This window comes from Alosa pseudoharengus, unplaced genomic scaffold (assembly GCF_046254945.1).
Source record: "Alosa pseudoharengus isolate Yale_2024_CS ecotype anadromous, Long Island Sound unplaced genomic scaffold, YU_APseudo_1.1 YU_APseudo_1.1_scf_18, whole genome shotgun sequence".
NCBI classification, from domain to species: Eukaryota; Metazoa; Chordata; class Actinopteri; order Clupeiformes; family Clupeidae; genus Alosa; species Alosa pseudoharengus.
The window spans coordinates 24,462,205-24,476,809 of NW_027468650.1; the positions used below are offsets into that span (position 1 = coordinate 24,462,205).

Genomic DNA, 14,605 nt, shown 5'->3' on the forward strand with positions numbered 1-14,605 from the left:
CTAAGCCAGCTTGGAGCCTAGTCAAATATTTCCATATTACAAACCTCCTCTGGGCAGGGAGGCCCTTGAATAATCGTAAGCCACTTGGATTTTCAGAACTTTGCCTGAAGAAAGGCTTACCAGTGCTTCACAAATTAGCTGACATTTGTATAATAGGCTACCGGTAAATATGACTTGTGTTCTTACCCTAGCAACTGTGAATATGAGAGGAAATAATTAACCTCTTCTGCTCAATGAAACATCTTACTTCCCATCTGAAAGTTACGGGGGAGTGGTGGCAATATGAGAAGTCATTTCCCTCCCTGTCAGTTTCAGTACTGTTGTCAGTGCCAGTCTGAACAGCATGTCTTTCCTAAACACTCTTCGACAGTGGGATCAGGCTGTGGCGTGTGTTGACCAAGGGGATGTTGAGACTGCCCTGAGGACATTTCTAGACATCAACGAGAAGAACTCCAAAATCTCTTTTAACATTGGCTGCCTTCAGCTGGCTAACAACAATTTTGAGGCTGCTGAGAAGGTTTGTTCCTCTTTCAGTTTGAACACAATTCAGTAATTACAGCTTTTTAAAATCAAGCAAAGTGAGTGCCATTTTGCTATCGAGTAAAATAATGAGCTTTCCCAATAATTATTCAGTTTGTTTTCAAGGGGTTTCTTTGTCAAAGGTCTGTTTCTAGTAAGACCTCACAGTGACTGATAAAAAATATGTGAGAAAAGGAAGTAAAAGTAAGAGACCAATGTAATTCCTTTTCACAGCGGAACTTTTTTATGTTTGTTCTCTCTCACAGGCTTTTGACTGCAGTATTGGCAAGGATGAACATTTAGCTGTTGCTTTTTTCCAAAGAGGAATTACATTTTTAAAAAAGGAAAAGTATGTCTGGATTTTTCCCTTATTTGGTGATTTCTGATTTGTATGCGCCAGATTTGATTGCGATAGTATTTTACAATGTTGAGAAAGTTGACTTTGTAGGAAAGATTACATCATCTCATAAGTGTGACCCACAACATAGTTCCTTGTTTGTTAGCTAATTTGACTTTGTCATTGTGGCATCTCAGTGTTTGACCAATAATGTGGGAACATTTTTGTGTATGCAGTTTTGAAGAAGCTCTTGCAGACTTCAATAATGCCTTCAGAGAGTTAAGAGGAAATAATCTGATTGATTATAAACTCCTTGGCCTAAGATATAAACTCTATGCCTCTGAGGTAAGCAAGAAAGGATCACTGACATCACACTGCAGTGCAGTGCACAAGATTTTTTGAAAAGCAGGATTTTTCTATTTAGTGTCCTTTAGGTATCCACACATGTCTTGAATGGGTAGAATTTCCTGTTTTTATATATATTGCAATCAAAACTGTCCAACATATTTCTATGCATCTTACCTAGTCCACACACATTCCAACAAATGTTAAGAAATACGTTAATCATAAAGAAATCACATTCCTGATGCATCCCTGTTACTTTAGGTCCTACACAACATGGCTTTAGCCCAAGCTCACCAAGGGGAATGGGACAAAGCCCAAGAAAGTCTCCTCAAAGCATTGGCCCTGAAGCCCAAGTTCAGACATGTGGACCTTGCCCTGGAAGCCATTCTGGTCAGAGCTCACTCCTGTCCTGTTTATCCATAGTTATTATTCATTTTTGTTCCTGATCTGTATTTGTTCCACATCTACGATTACGTGGCTATAGGGTCAAGGACAAGGTCATTATGACATCAGGTGTCCTGACACCTGTGTTGTCCAGGTGGTTAACAGTGATGCATAAAGACACATATCATACTTGTCATTTCAAAGTAGTCAGTTGTCGTTGTCAATATAGATGGCATTTAATTGCACATCTTGAAATTCCCACCAATAATGCCAGTTTTAAGTGGTTTTATGGTTATATATTCTTTCTGCTATGTCACTGATATGAGAAAAAGTGTGAAGGGTATGCTGCATATAGATGCATAATAATCGTTACCTTCTTTTGTACAGAAACAGAAGCTCTTTGATCTAGTTGAAATACGACAGGGTCTGCTGTTCCACCCCAATAAACACTATGTGGCCGAACTACAGGAGAAAGACTACCTGGGGAAGGCCAAGGTATCTGCAGACTTTTTCATGCTGTCATTCATTCTGAATGGTTTATTTTCCAATGTGATATACAGTATATACAATAAATCATTTCTCAAAGTTGTATTTGAACTGTACTTAACTACTTGTTTGCACTGCTCTCTAGTTCTGTTGGAATTCTGAAATGGAATCCCAGTGTTTGTCCTGTGAAGCACCACTCACTCAGTGTCTCATTGTCTGGAGATGAGTCTGATGCCCCTTACAAATTCTGCGAGAGCAATAACCTCACATAACCCTGCTGTTTCCTCAGGTTGTGGCCTCAGTCGTTCACAAAGATGAATTCTCTGGCTTTGCTGCTCTGCAACCACAGGTTTGCAACTCCCCAATTATCTCATTAGAAATGAAAGAGGACGAAAATACGAGAATCCGCTCAGAACAGTCTGTTGTAAACGCTGTAGAAATTATTATAAGGCCCTCTTTGTCTGACAGGCTGAAGATGTCCCAGCCACTCCGAAAGCCCCGGAGATCCTAAGGTAGAACCAGCACATGGTTGTATGAACTATCCCTTCCCCCTCAGTTATCTGTGACTAACTTTACAAATATTAACTACGTTAGATCTGTATGCATACTTTCAGCTTTGTTGGTGGAACCTTTTAGATGTTTCAGTTGACTTCTAAATGTCTGCAACAAAAATGTGATCCATTTGGTGATGATGTTATTGACCCTTTGGTCTCGGTCTTCCCAGAGCCCTGAAAGGAGAGCCTCACACAGTCCTGTACGAGTTCTCCCCCGAGACCAGTGACGAGCTGGCAGTGTTGCCAGGCAACGTCGTCTTTGTCTTGCAGAAGGGAGATGACAACTGGGCCTCTGTCATCTTTAATGAGAGGGTGAGCACGTTTGCATGTCTGGTGGCTGGCCATGTCGGGGTCAGTAACGAATTTACAGCTTCTTTCAGACGCTTTGGTGCATTTCTCAAATCATCATTAACGGTTGCACAACAGTAAGTGCATTTTTCAAAACAATTTATGCAAACTGCATCACATAGTGGATTATTTTCTCAAAATGCTTAGATTATTCCTAAAGTTCCCGTGTCACTGTTGTGAACAAGATAGTCAAAATTCTCAGCAATGTTGTCAATATAACAGGGCTGCTCTTTTTTGCCATATATCAATTTCAACAGTAAACATTACACATTATGTGGGAGATTGTAAATCAGAGAAGATTCATATTTACTGTATACTTTCACAGTATTGTTTACTGCAGTTTGTTTCCAGACCATGGCATTCATTGCTATACAGGAAAAAAAGACAAGACTGTTTTACTATACTGTTCATTCCAAAAAAGTGTAATAGAAATGGCAAAATTATACTTGACAGTTAACATACTGTATGACAACTGGTTAAACACTGTCATTGCAGTATTCTGGCTCAGTAGAGATTAAATAGAGAAGTGCAGACACATCCAATGTCATATGTCATGGGCTACAGCAGACTGTAATCCAATTACATTAAACATGGGATTTCATGGATTTTTCTTTTTCAGAGGGGACTTGTTCCTTATAATTACCTTGAGCCCTTGGACCTTTCATCTAAGCAGGGACAGGTAACGTTTACTTTACTGGTGGCATATCATGTGATCTGCACACCCTGTCACATTTGCTTTCCGAACTGTGGTATGTATTCAGTCTATGGATTGTTTTTCCTTTAGCAATCTCTCTTGTCCAGAAATATATAAAAACATATGCTGTAATAAAATATTACAGCTATTTTAAAACAACAAATATACAACATCCTACACCATATGTGCATGTGCTACAAGGATTGTCCTGTTATGATTTTGTTTGTTTGATATTATTATAGAATGGAGGAAATGAGATCCCAGCTCCACCATTCAAAGAGCCCCCGATCAGACCTGTGAGACATTCAGGTGAGATAGACAGGACACCAGACCTGTGGGACATTCATGTGAGATAGACAGGACAAGAGTGTATATGTACTGCAGTCTTTATATTTAAGAGATACATGAGTACAAGACGACACATAACTATGTATGTATATGAATGAACTGTTTCTACTAAACAAATCAAATTATGAAAATAATGGAATTCTTCATTTTGACAGCACTGTCTGACTGCCCTGATGATGTATATGTAAATGAGGTACGAATGTGTGACGGAATATGATTTTTTTCCCTTCAATATTAGATATGCTGTTTACTTTGTGAGCCCCTCTCCTAATTACCTCATGTTGTCATAGGCTGAGTGGTCACAGGAACTCCTTGGGTGCATTGTAAAGGTCCACTTCCTGTACACTGTGGTGATCAGAGCAATGCCTGGAATTCCCTATGAGGCCATGCTGCAGAAAATCAGCAACAAGTTCAACCTGCCCGCCTCCGCACTTTCTCTCAGGCAAGGCATGCATACTTAATAAACCAAACATTATGAGTAACTTGGCCTTTAAAGACTGACTTCTATTCACTAGGCTGTCTTTAGCTTAAGCAGGAGCTTTTGTCTTGATTAACATACACTAACTCATTGAAAATGGTATCAATACATGTAAAATAACTAGAAAATGCAAGATACTTTAGCAATGTGATACTCCTTGTAAAAGATAGTATCTAAGTTCAGATTAAATACTCTTACATTATAAAAACACTCATACTTTTTTCCTTCAGCTATGTGAGATCTGGTGAAAGAGTGACCATTGGGGAGTCAGAGATGACGATGGTGTGGCACTGCATGCGCAGTGGCCGTCTGACATTGTGGTGTGCCCAGTCTGAGGTATAGTAGCTAGGGCAATGCATCGCTATTTGCAGGGATCATTAAAGCCATCACCATACCAACTCTAATTTATATTCACTGTCAATGTATTTTCACTAAAATGTTGCATAATGTGTTACTGATAGCTTTTTTTGTCACTGCAAAATGCTACACTTAATACTGACATGACATCAAAAACACTGACATACAGTACTGCAGTGCGATGTGAGATGTAGTCTATGTGAGTATATGTGTCTGAAGGAGAAACATGTCTCTCAAAGGACCCAAAGGTGGAGCCACCCAAACAGCAGGCTCTGGCTCTGTACTCTTACGAGGCCTCCAGTCCAGAGGATCTAGAGTTCTCCCAAGGCGATCTCATCACAATCCTCTCCAAAGGTAATTTCTGTATAGTTATGTATTTAAAAAAATAGTTAATTTCTACATAATACTAAACTTTAATTATACTTTCGACTCATTAAACATTTCAGTGCCTGAGTGGGTATGTCTGAATAGCTGAATTATATTTGACATTTAAAGTCTCTGACTTGACTTTTTTTGGCAGTTAACACAGACTGGCTTGAAGGACAGTGTAAAGGAAAGATTGGCATCTTCCCTGCATCTTTTGTACAAAGTCTTCACAAAGATTAACATTGGTGCTTTAATCTTTTTGTATGTCTGAACAGTCATCATTCATCCTATTGATCCCTCTTTAGTAATCTGTGATTTAAAGTGATTTAAAGCTACCTCTCCATAAAATAGACTTCAAGACTCTTGTTTGTAATTTTCATCTGGTTACAAACCTTGTTTCTTTATCATTTCAGTATTTGTCCTTTTAGTATTTGAAGGCGGCCTACATATTCAGTTTTGAAGCAATTATTTATTGTTTTACTAACATTTTCGAAAGACGCATAACAGTGCAGTGTAGACATATGACCGTTTTTTAAAATATATTGTTAAATAATGATTACTGATGAATATTTCATATATATCTGTCAATTAATAAATGTTTATTAATTTATCATGGATCATTCTTTGATTGATATATACATTAATATTGACAGCATCAGCAAAAAGTGAAAAAAAAAAAACTGTGATTCTGGAACATGAGCATAATTTAAACAGGCCTTTGTTCCTGGCACATAATGCTACTGTTGTATACATGCCATGGTTTACTTATGTCCTCCAGAATCTTGGGTTTGTTGTGAAAAGGGCCAATATTTTGCCGGTGCGTTGTTCCGTTCAGCATGAATAGTTGGCATTGTCCTCGCCCTCCTCCTCGTAAGCGATGGCGATGCCTTTGCGTCCCTCCACAGCCTTAACCACCGGCGTCTGGCCCAGCCGCGGCTCCAGGCCCTGCCAGCTCCGGCCCGACAGGAAGGCGGCTGCCAAACAGCAGACAGCAGGGATTAGCTCCAGACATGCCAGCACAAGTGGTCTGTCTCTCCACTCAGACGGGCCCAAAAACAACAGCAGGCTGTCTCTCCCTGCCCTCTCACAGTTTACCAGACAACACGTTGAACCTCCACAAGTGTTTGAGCGTAACAAACACAAACATCAGTATTGTAATTTATTATAAAGATTAGTTAAGTGTGATATTGAGATTTTATTATATGTACTGTTGTTAAACATACATATTTCTAATAATGGATAGGGTATTTTAAATTATAATACAAAACATACATTTTAGAAAGTAAAAGTAGAGAAAACTGTTTTGATGTATGTGGCATGCAAGCTGTGTGCTCCCCACCTGCTTTGTTGGCATTGGCTACTGTCATGGATTGGTTCCTGGGTACGAGGGAGGACGACGAAGACTCTGCCTTGGCCTGCTCTGAGTCCTGTAGGCCTGTGGCTCTCAACGCCCCCGTGATCAGAGACACATCTGTAACAGTCTCCTCGTTGGCATCAGGGAGATCCACATGACTGCAACCACCTACAAAAGAGGCCAAGATTAACCTTAGAATCATATCAAATGCCACATGATGAAGGGACATTAGCCTTTTTAAGGCATTGTACACTAACGGTCAAAATTTGGGGTCACTTAGAAATTTCCATTCCACTACATTATAGACAGAATACCAGCTGAGATCAGTTGCATTGTTTTTTTTAATAAGGGCAGCAGTTTTCAGATTACATTATGTGCTTACATAATTGCAAAATGGTTGTGAAACAAATGGCTGATCTTTAATATCTAAATTGCCCATTATTAGCAACCATTCATCCAATGTTGCAAAGGCACATTTTGTTTGCTAATCTTGATATTTTAAAAGGCTAACTGAGAAAACATTGGACAACCCTTTTGCAATTATGTAAGCACCTAATGTAATCTGAAAACTGCTACCCTGATTAAAAAAAACAATGCAACTGATCTCAACTGGTATTCTGTCAATAATGGAATGGAACGGCAATTTCTAAGTGACCCCAAACTTTTGACCGGTAGTGTATATTACTTATAATTGTAATGAAGCGGAAAGGGGCACAGTTATATCATCTAATAAGTGCACCAGGTGTACATAAACACTTTAATGTGCACTTCATCACAGAAGGCCTGACAGGCCTATGACAGGGAGCCGTAATGAACATTACTGCCATCTACATGTCAGATTGTTCACTGCAACCCATCGAGGCAAAATATCACTCTTCTAACATATCAAGAAAAAAAAGAAAACATAGGGAACAGATCAGTAATAGATACATGACTGCTTAGAAACAGAACTTATACCCGGCAACAGATCTCTGAAGTCTGTGAAATACTCTCCGGTCCATTCCCGGTTGCTGTTGCAGGCCATCTCCATCTCGAAAGGTGTGACCACCGGGCGGTAGAACTCACTGGAGTCCAGTAGGGAGTTCTCAGGGCAGGCCACCAGCACGTATATGTCTATCTCCAGGAAATTAGCCAGCTTGGCAACATTCAGCTTCCCCATGGCAAACATGTAGCTCTTCTTGCCTGCCCTGCGAATGCTCTCCTTCAGTCGATCAATGATGGCAAGGTAACTCGCCACCCCTAGTGTGCCAACCAGGATACCCACCACGCCGGCGTCTTTGGCTCGCTCGATAGCATAGTAGCGCTTCATCAGGGCTTTGTTGACATTGACGGACTCAGCCCGACCTATTGACGTCTCAGGGTCAAAGGAGCTGAAAGGGCAGCGGTTCCACGTCATTATGAAGTTGGTGAGTGTGGCACCTTCCTGGCCAACATAGAACATACAGTAATCCTCTACCCTCACACCCTCTTCCAGGCAAAAGCGCCGGCCAAATTTCTGCACCACTTTGCTGTATGTCCCTGGTGCTGGACCATTGCAGTCAGATTCTGATGGTGAGCCTTGCGCCTGTTCATGACTCTGACAGTGATCCATCACAAGAGTGGAGGCAACAATGTTGGGATATGTCTCCTTTAATAACTTCACCAGTGCATCTATGGAGAAAATGAACCAGACAAAAACACAGGTGTCTTATTTGTTAAAAACACCATGCAAAAAACATGTGTGACAGAGATGACTCCACAGGACCATACCTAAGAAAAGCAACGACTCACCTATGGCATGTGAATAGATGACATCATACAATATGACCACATGACTCTGAGAGTCTGGATAAAGTTCCTTGAAGGAAAGGGCACACTGCTGAGGGTCAATGGGCTGCCTCCCAAAGACATACATGAGAGGAAGCCGCTTGGACGGACTGAGGCATGTTCTCCCATAATGCACTATACAGTCTGCGCCGATATGCTCTGCAGCAACCTCATCAACACAGCAACTGAAAGAAAAGGACACATTAGAGAGAAAGTTGAGTTGTGATGCTTTATTACATGATAATGTCCAAGCAGACTGTACATCCAAATGGATGATGGTGTACTTTACCTGCCATATGAGGTGTCACCTAAGATGTAGGTTTTAGCTTCTGAATTATTCTCTATTTCAGCCGAGATTGGAATGGAATGGACCAGGAGATCATCGGGAAATTGCAGGGCAACCTGTTGAAAATTACAGAATTTATATTGCACTGACTACTGAAAAGTCAGCTCTGGAAAAAAATCAGCCTTGAGTGGCACAAATAAGCTATGCTGTTATTAAACATTTCTGACAGTGGCCATCTCAGTGCTTTATGACTAAAAAAGCCACTGAGTAATACTATAATGCCAGATACAAAGTGTATAAACCATATCCTGTCTACATACCTTCTTGAACTGGTTATCGTTGATGAAATGACAGGTCTCCTTGATTTGGTAAAGCTCTTCCCAGCTTCCAGCAAGACGGTCTGTTCTGATCGAGGCTACATCCACACAGCGCTGAATGACCAGCTCGCTGTTAGTGCTGAAAGCGTCTGTCATGACGTCTACGGGATTACAAGGTAAATTCAATTAGATAGATAGATAGATACTTTATTGATCCCCAAGGAACCTCAAGATCCTAGTAGCTTATGACACCACACAGAACAACATAAACACGATGATAAAGAAAACCAATCCACATGACTATTTGTATGCTTTTAGGTTTCAAAATGACATCGAAAGTGTTGGTTTGCATTCATTATCCTACATTAAGCATAGCAGCCTGATATCTTTGATATAACTTCATAATTTGTCACCATTTAGCTCAACCAACCTACTATCCTTAATGTATAATTTGTAGCTTATTTTTTTGTTCTACTGACAGGAATGTTTACCTACTCAAAGTATTACTCAAAGTACTAGCTCTGGCTGGGTTCACTAATGAAGTAGTAGTAACGTCAACTGACAGTGTGTTGTGCCCTGCGAATAGGTAACTTGTAACTTCATTCCACCTCAAATGACCAGAAACCACATAGCATTAACAACATAAAACAGTACAAAATGAGCATAATGAACTATTGCATAAATGTCACAATTGACAGTTTGTAAAACGCACCAGGATAATAGAAGAGGTAACATGTTAGAGCCCACGTGAAATGTGTACTACAGACCGTTTCGCCCAGCACTTCCTGTTTACTTCTTCTTGTATTTGTTTCAAATATGTCGCCATCTGCTGTTCTGGAGGAATGGTCCCCCACCCATTGATTGCAAGCCCTATTTCTTTTTCTTTAGGTACGCATCATTGAAACAAATGGTTAGATGGATTGTATATGTTTTACGTAAAATAGTTTTAACAAACGTGTTAAATATATTCTTAGTAAAAATATTAAAACTAAATTGTTCATTAAGTTATGTGCAGTCATTATCAAGTTAAATAACAGAAATCTACTGACACAATTTGAGCATTTTATATCCAAATGTAACAGTTTTATTACCCATGAAAACCAAATGGTCCATTTGCTGTCATGCAGTTTGAAGTCATCACTTGGTCAAAATTTCAGCATCCAGCAGAAAAAGTATTTTCATGAAACCGTATCAAGATATTAACATTCTCTTTAACATTTATAACAGATGTATCACAAGACTGTTTGAAAATGTTTAGTATCTTAGTGTAATGCAGAATGTCTAGAAATATAACAAATATTCAATATACTAAATCTTTTGTTGGCACCTGAGGAAGTCCCCTTGTCATATTTACAAAACCCATAAAATCTAAAGCTTCAAAGGTACAGGGTCTTCATGCATAGTTGTACATTTGGTCATACAGTGCCTCTTCCTGCAGGTCATTAGTATGTCCAAGGCAGTGTTTTTATTGGACATTAGTATGTCCAAGGCATGTTCCATACGCAATCTTCCATGATATACTTTATTCTAAAAACACTTATAAAACAATAATTTGTGTCAAGTGGCCAAAAGGTTCCTTCCTTCACTGTTCATGTTCACTTAGACTGAGTGAAGATATTCAAATTGACTTCAGTTAAAAGTGGTAAGTCTAAGATAATTTCACTTTTGGTACTATTGATTTGTAAAGGAACTCTATAAAACATCAGGTGTGTACGTGAAGTCAAGAGCAGACAAATAGATAAAATGCCTCGCCATCCTCACAAAGCATCCCTTTTAAAAACAGCAAACAACAACAACAGTTTGTGCGATTCTACAGTTTGTGTGATTTTTGTCCACATTCTCATTGTGCATTGACCATCTTTAATTGAGTCCACTCAGATGTGACTGTCCAGTGGTTCATCATTGTACATACTGTTCTGATCTACATCCATATCCGATAGAATCCCAGAACCACAGTGAGACAGGTGAAGACAGAACCTGTAATGAGGGAAAGCTTAGTTTCAAGCAAACCAGTAACAGAGCCACATCTAAACCTAGCAGCCTAAATTAAGCCCCCTGCCAGTATGAGATGGTTAATGCTTGCACTGTCACTGCAGGTGTTATGCTTTATGTCCGCTCAACAAAAACTAAGTATTTTATCTGGGCAGACCTCTAATGCATCAGCTGTAGGACAGGGTAGGACCTCAGGGTAGGACCTGTGGTGCCAAAAGACAAAAAGTTACCTGCGAGGTATTTTATGGTGTCCAGTTTGTGTGATTCCAGCAGGGTCTTCAGGCCAGCTACCTCTGTGTCAATCTTCATGTTAATCTGAGTGACATGGCGCTCATTTTCTGCATTCTGGAAATTATGAAATGTTATCATCATAAACAAGTACAGTAACAAATATGATCTCTTCTGGATTCCAGCGCATGGGTATTAACTGATTCACTCATGATTATCAAATCACCTTTAAACAGCCCATTTAACCCATTAATAACCATGTAATTAATTTAGCTGTACCATCTCCATCATTTCATTCCGTGCTTCCAGAAGCTTCTTTTCGTGCTCTGCTTTCTATGACAGATGAAATCAATTGATCAGAACATAAACAGTACAAATATCAGTGAATTACTATTACTTGTTTGATATTCTGTTAAGATCTGAAATGATCAGATATTTTGTGCTAAGAATGTTTTTATAACACAACAATATTAATCCATATAATTATAATGTCAGACATACCATCTCTTTCATTCTGCTCTTCTCTACATTCATATCCATGATTGCGTCAAACCGGACTTTGTTCATCACATCCTGTGGTTGGGGAAGTTGACAGTTCAGTTGTTAACAGTTAAGCAAAAGACATTATTTGATAACTGTTGAATGCTTCCAAGTACTGTATGGGAAGCACTGAAACTGAAATATGGTTTCTCTGAGAAATGATGCCATATCTCTCATATATGTAGTTAAACACTTACAGCTAGCTGCATCTTCAGCTGCAGTAGCTCTATTTTCACTTTCTGTGGGAAGATGTATGGGTGAGATTAGCACATCAAAGACAGAAGTCAATATATACAAGTGCTTTCTTTTAAATTAAAGTTCAAAGCACTACACAGCACATATTGATCGAAGTCAGATGGTCTATTATGGTTTCATGACACAGTCACTACTATGTGCATTTAACCTACAGCAACACTCACTTACCTCATTCTCTGACAGCAGAGCAGAGAATTCACTCTTCTCCAGGATGATCATGTCCTTCTTCACAGCGACAATGTGAGACATCACTCGCTGCAACATAATTTCCTTATAAACAAAAAGAAAAAAGAATCACATAATATGCCATGCCATACCTGTGTAGTCAGTATCCTTGTGTAATTTTATTCAAATAACTATTTTGGAAACCTTACAGGATGAAGAATCAGAAAATCTTTGATTCCAAATTTTTCCAAGGCCATTGGATTTTCAAAATGGGGACATTTAATTACTAATTTCTCAATCTCACATCTCCAAGATTACCTTGGATTGAATTTCCAGCAGTCAAATTGTCATGTTGGGTGGCAAAATCCAATGGTACTAATGTCAAATAGATGTACAGTAGATGATCATTAACCTATGCCTGGGTTGTTGTTTTAGCTTTTACTACAAAATAACTGCCTCAATGTTGTTTTTTGTGTGTGTGGTGTGAAGGGTTGCCGGTAGGGGGAAATTAAGATGTACCCCACACACACTCATGAGCAGCACACACAGAAGCAAACATAGTGAACTGGACTAGTGGTTGCAGCTCCAACTTCCTAGACGTGTTTAACACATTTCCAAGCTTTTGTTGACAAAACTTTACAGTACCCGTAGCACACACAGACTTTCAAGCCTTTGGGCTATATGGCATTGGACCTTACGAAACACCACCATACTGACATAACTTTAATGACCGATCGAGTAAACCAGATGAGGGAGGTATAAGCAAATGCATGATTAAACCATAGACTGTATAAAAGGATTAAATGGTCATTCACCTGCTGCGTTTTGGTTACCATGTCTGCATACATGGTGTCCATGTTGGCATTGGTTGTCTTCACCATAACTGAGACAATAGCTTCAGACTGCTCCGTGCTGAATCCTGTCAGTAAACAACAGACACCAACAACCTATCAGCCATCATTCCCAGGTATTGATACAGCAGCCTGACTGATTTATCCCCAAAAGAATTGGAAATCTTACCATTGTCTTCCAGGAGACGTACTATGGCATGTGTGTCAAAGAAGAGCTTCCTGTTGCCAGACTTCACCATATCTGTTTTTCTCACGTCATACTGTAGAAATGTCATGGATGTGCTGAGCTCTTTAACAAGATAAGGAACAAATATATATATATATTAGAAAGTCAAGTGCATGTGAGCCACATTCAATGTATAATATGTATGTAGCATCACTGTTCATTCAACGGGTGTAAACAATCTAATTTCAACAGGTAGGCCCACAGAAGCACATTGCAGTTTTTACATGACTTAAGTCAGATACACATGCAGAAAGTGCACGGGGATATATGGAATGTCAGCACTCTAAAAAAGGGGGAAATAAACAGGTAGTCTACCTCTGACTAACAACTTGGTGCGTTTCAGAAGCACCGGGTCCTTCCCAACGTTTAGAAACTTCGGGGTTTGACATGTATTGTTAGCAAATATATAACCAACGTGCATCTTTTGCTTCCCTCTGATGCATAACATCTTGCAGACTCGAGATGATATACGCCAGGGCGGTAAGTCTGCAGTCAACGAAAGCTTTTGAAACCATCGGAGATATAGATGTCGAAGGACTTCCAAAGGTTGTTGAACGGTAGGGCTGACAAGTCTGTCTTGCCCTAGGGCAGAGGAGGAGTCGACAAAAGAACGTCTCGTCTTTCCACGCTGAGTACCTTTCCCAAAGTCAAAAAGTTGTGGAGCAGGTCTGCTCCCACAAGAACCTATCACGTTATGAGGAAACCGGAGGAGCATTTCTCAGATATGTGTGTAAAATGTAGGCTACACACAACAGTCAACTTCCGTGCACGCTCTGTCAAAAACTTCCCGTTACAGTACACAAACGTAGTGACGTAGTGAGTACATGTACGCCGGTGCTTTAAAGGGACACTTCACCGATTAGCATAAGCTTTGTATCAGAAACCTAGTAGTATTTTCGAATGATCGTGCTAATTCCCTCCCTCATGTCCCCCTGAGACGAGAGATATCTGTATTTTTTGTCTGGAAAAAACCTTCCGATGAGCAAAAATCATAATTTTGTGTCATCAGACGATTTTTTGGGCAGAGGCTGGAGACTAGCCTGGCTCCGCCCTCCTACGTAGGCCTACTTCCGCTCAATTTTAATAGACCTCTGAAGTTCGCCAGAGCCCGTCTACGGAGTTTGTAAGTGCCAACTCCATTCAGGGCATTATTAGTGGGGTAATTTACGAGATAAAAGTTGGTTCCATCACGCTGTCATTAGTTTCTGACAGCGCTACTCGACCAGGGTTCGACCAAGGGAAAAAAGGTTCTGGGAGGGTGTTTGGCTCGGGGTCATGGTGCAAAGGACCCTAGTGTGAAATTACTCCGAACCATCGCTTTAATGCTAATCGGTGAAGTGTCCCTTTAAACTTACCTTTCTCGCAAAAC

At 39.9% G+C, this 14,605-nt stretch overlaps 3 protein-coding genes across 4 annotated transcripts; 1 reads left to right on the forward strand and 2 right to left on the reverse strand.

The window, feature by feature from the left end:
- Positions 1-315: 315 nt before the first annotated feature.
- On the forward strand, positions 316-5,826 carry ncf2 (neutrophil cytosolic factor 2). Its single transcript, XM_076290689.1, has 15 exons — positions 316-517; positions 786-868; positions 1,093-1,201; positions 1,463-1,591; positions 1,973-2,080; positions 2,361-2,420; positions 2,540-2,583; positions 2,796-2,937; positions 3,593-3,652; positions 3,910-3,976; positions 4,171-4,208; positions 4,306-4,457; positions 4,724-4,829; positions 5,090-5,204; positions 5,371-5,826. Exons 1-15 carry the CDS (start codon positions 344-346, stop codon positions 5,454-5,456), a joined length of 1,473 nt encoding a protein of 490 aa, XP_076146804.1. The 5' UTR covers positions 316-343; the 3' UTR covers positions 5,457-5,826.
- dph2 (diphthamide biosynthesis 2) lies at positions 5,793-9,793 on the reverse strand. Of its 2 annotated transcripts, none has more exons than XM_076290688.1 (7): positions 9,747-9,793; positions 8,983-9,140; positions 8,666-8,778; positions 8,341-8,561; positions 7,528-8,220; positions 6,556-6,738; positions 5,793-6,190 (listed from the first exon to the last, which is right to left on the reverse strand). In XM_076290688.1, the coding sequence occupies exons 2-7, from the start codon at positions 9,133-9,135 to the stop codon at positions 6,048-6,050; spliced, it is 1,506 nt and encodes a 501-aa protein (XP_076146803.1). In that variant the 5' UTR covers positions 9,136-9,140; positions 9,747-9,793; the 3' UTR covers positions 5,793-6,047. The 2 variants fall into 2 exon arrangements, with proteins under 2 accessions (XP_076146803.1, XP_076146802.1); XM_076290687.1 differs by having other exon boundaries at positions 9,692-9,752.
- A 247-nt stretch (positions 9,794-10,040) lies between these two features.
- On the reverse strand, positions 10,041-14,042 carry mcur1 (mitochondrial calcium uniporter regulator 1). Its single transcript, XM_076290690.1, has 9 exons — positions 13,552-14,042; positions 13,180-13,299; positions 12,975-13,078; positions 12,163-12,264; positions 11,937-11,978; positions 11,701-11,772; positions 11,479-11,532; positions 11,202-11,316; positions 10,041-10,956 (listed from the first exon to the last, which is right to left on the reverse strand). The coding sequence occupies exons 1-9, from the start codon at positions 13,949-13,951 to the stop codon at positions 10,901-10,903; spliced, it is 1,065 nt and encodes a 354-aa protein (XP_076146805.1). The 5' UTR covers positions 13,952-14,042; the 3' UTR covers positions 10,041-10,900.
- Positions 14,043-14,605: the final 563 nt, after the last annotated feature.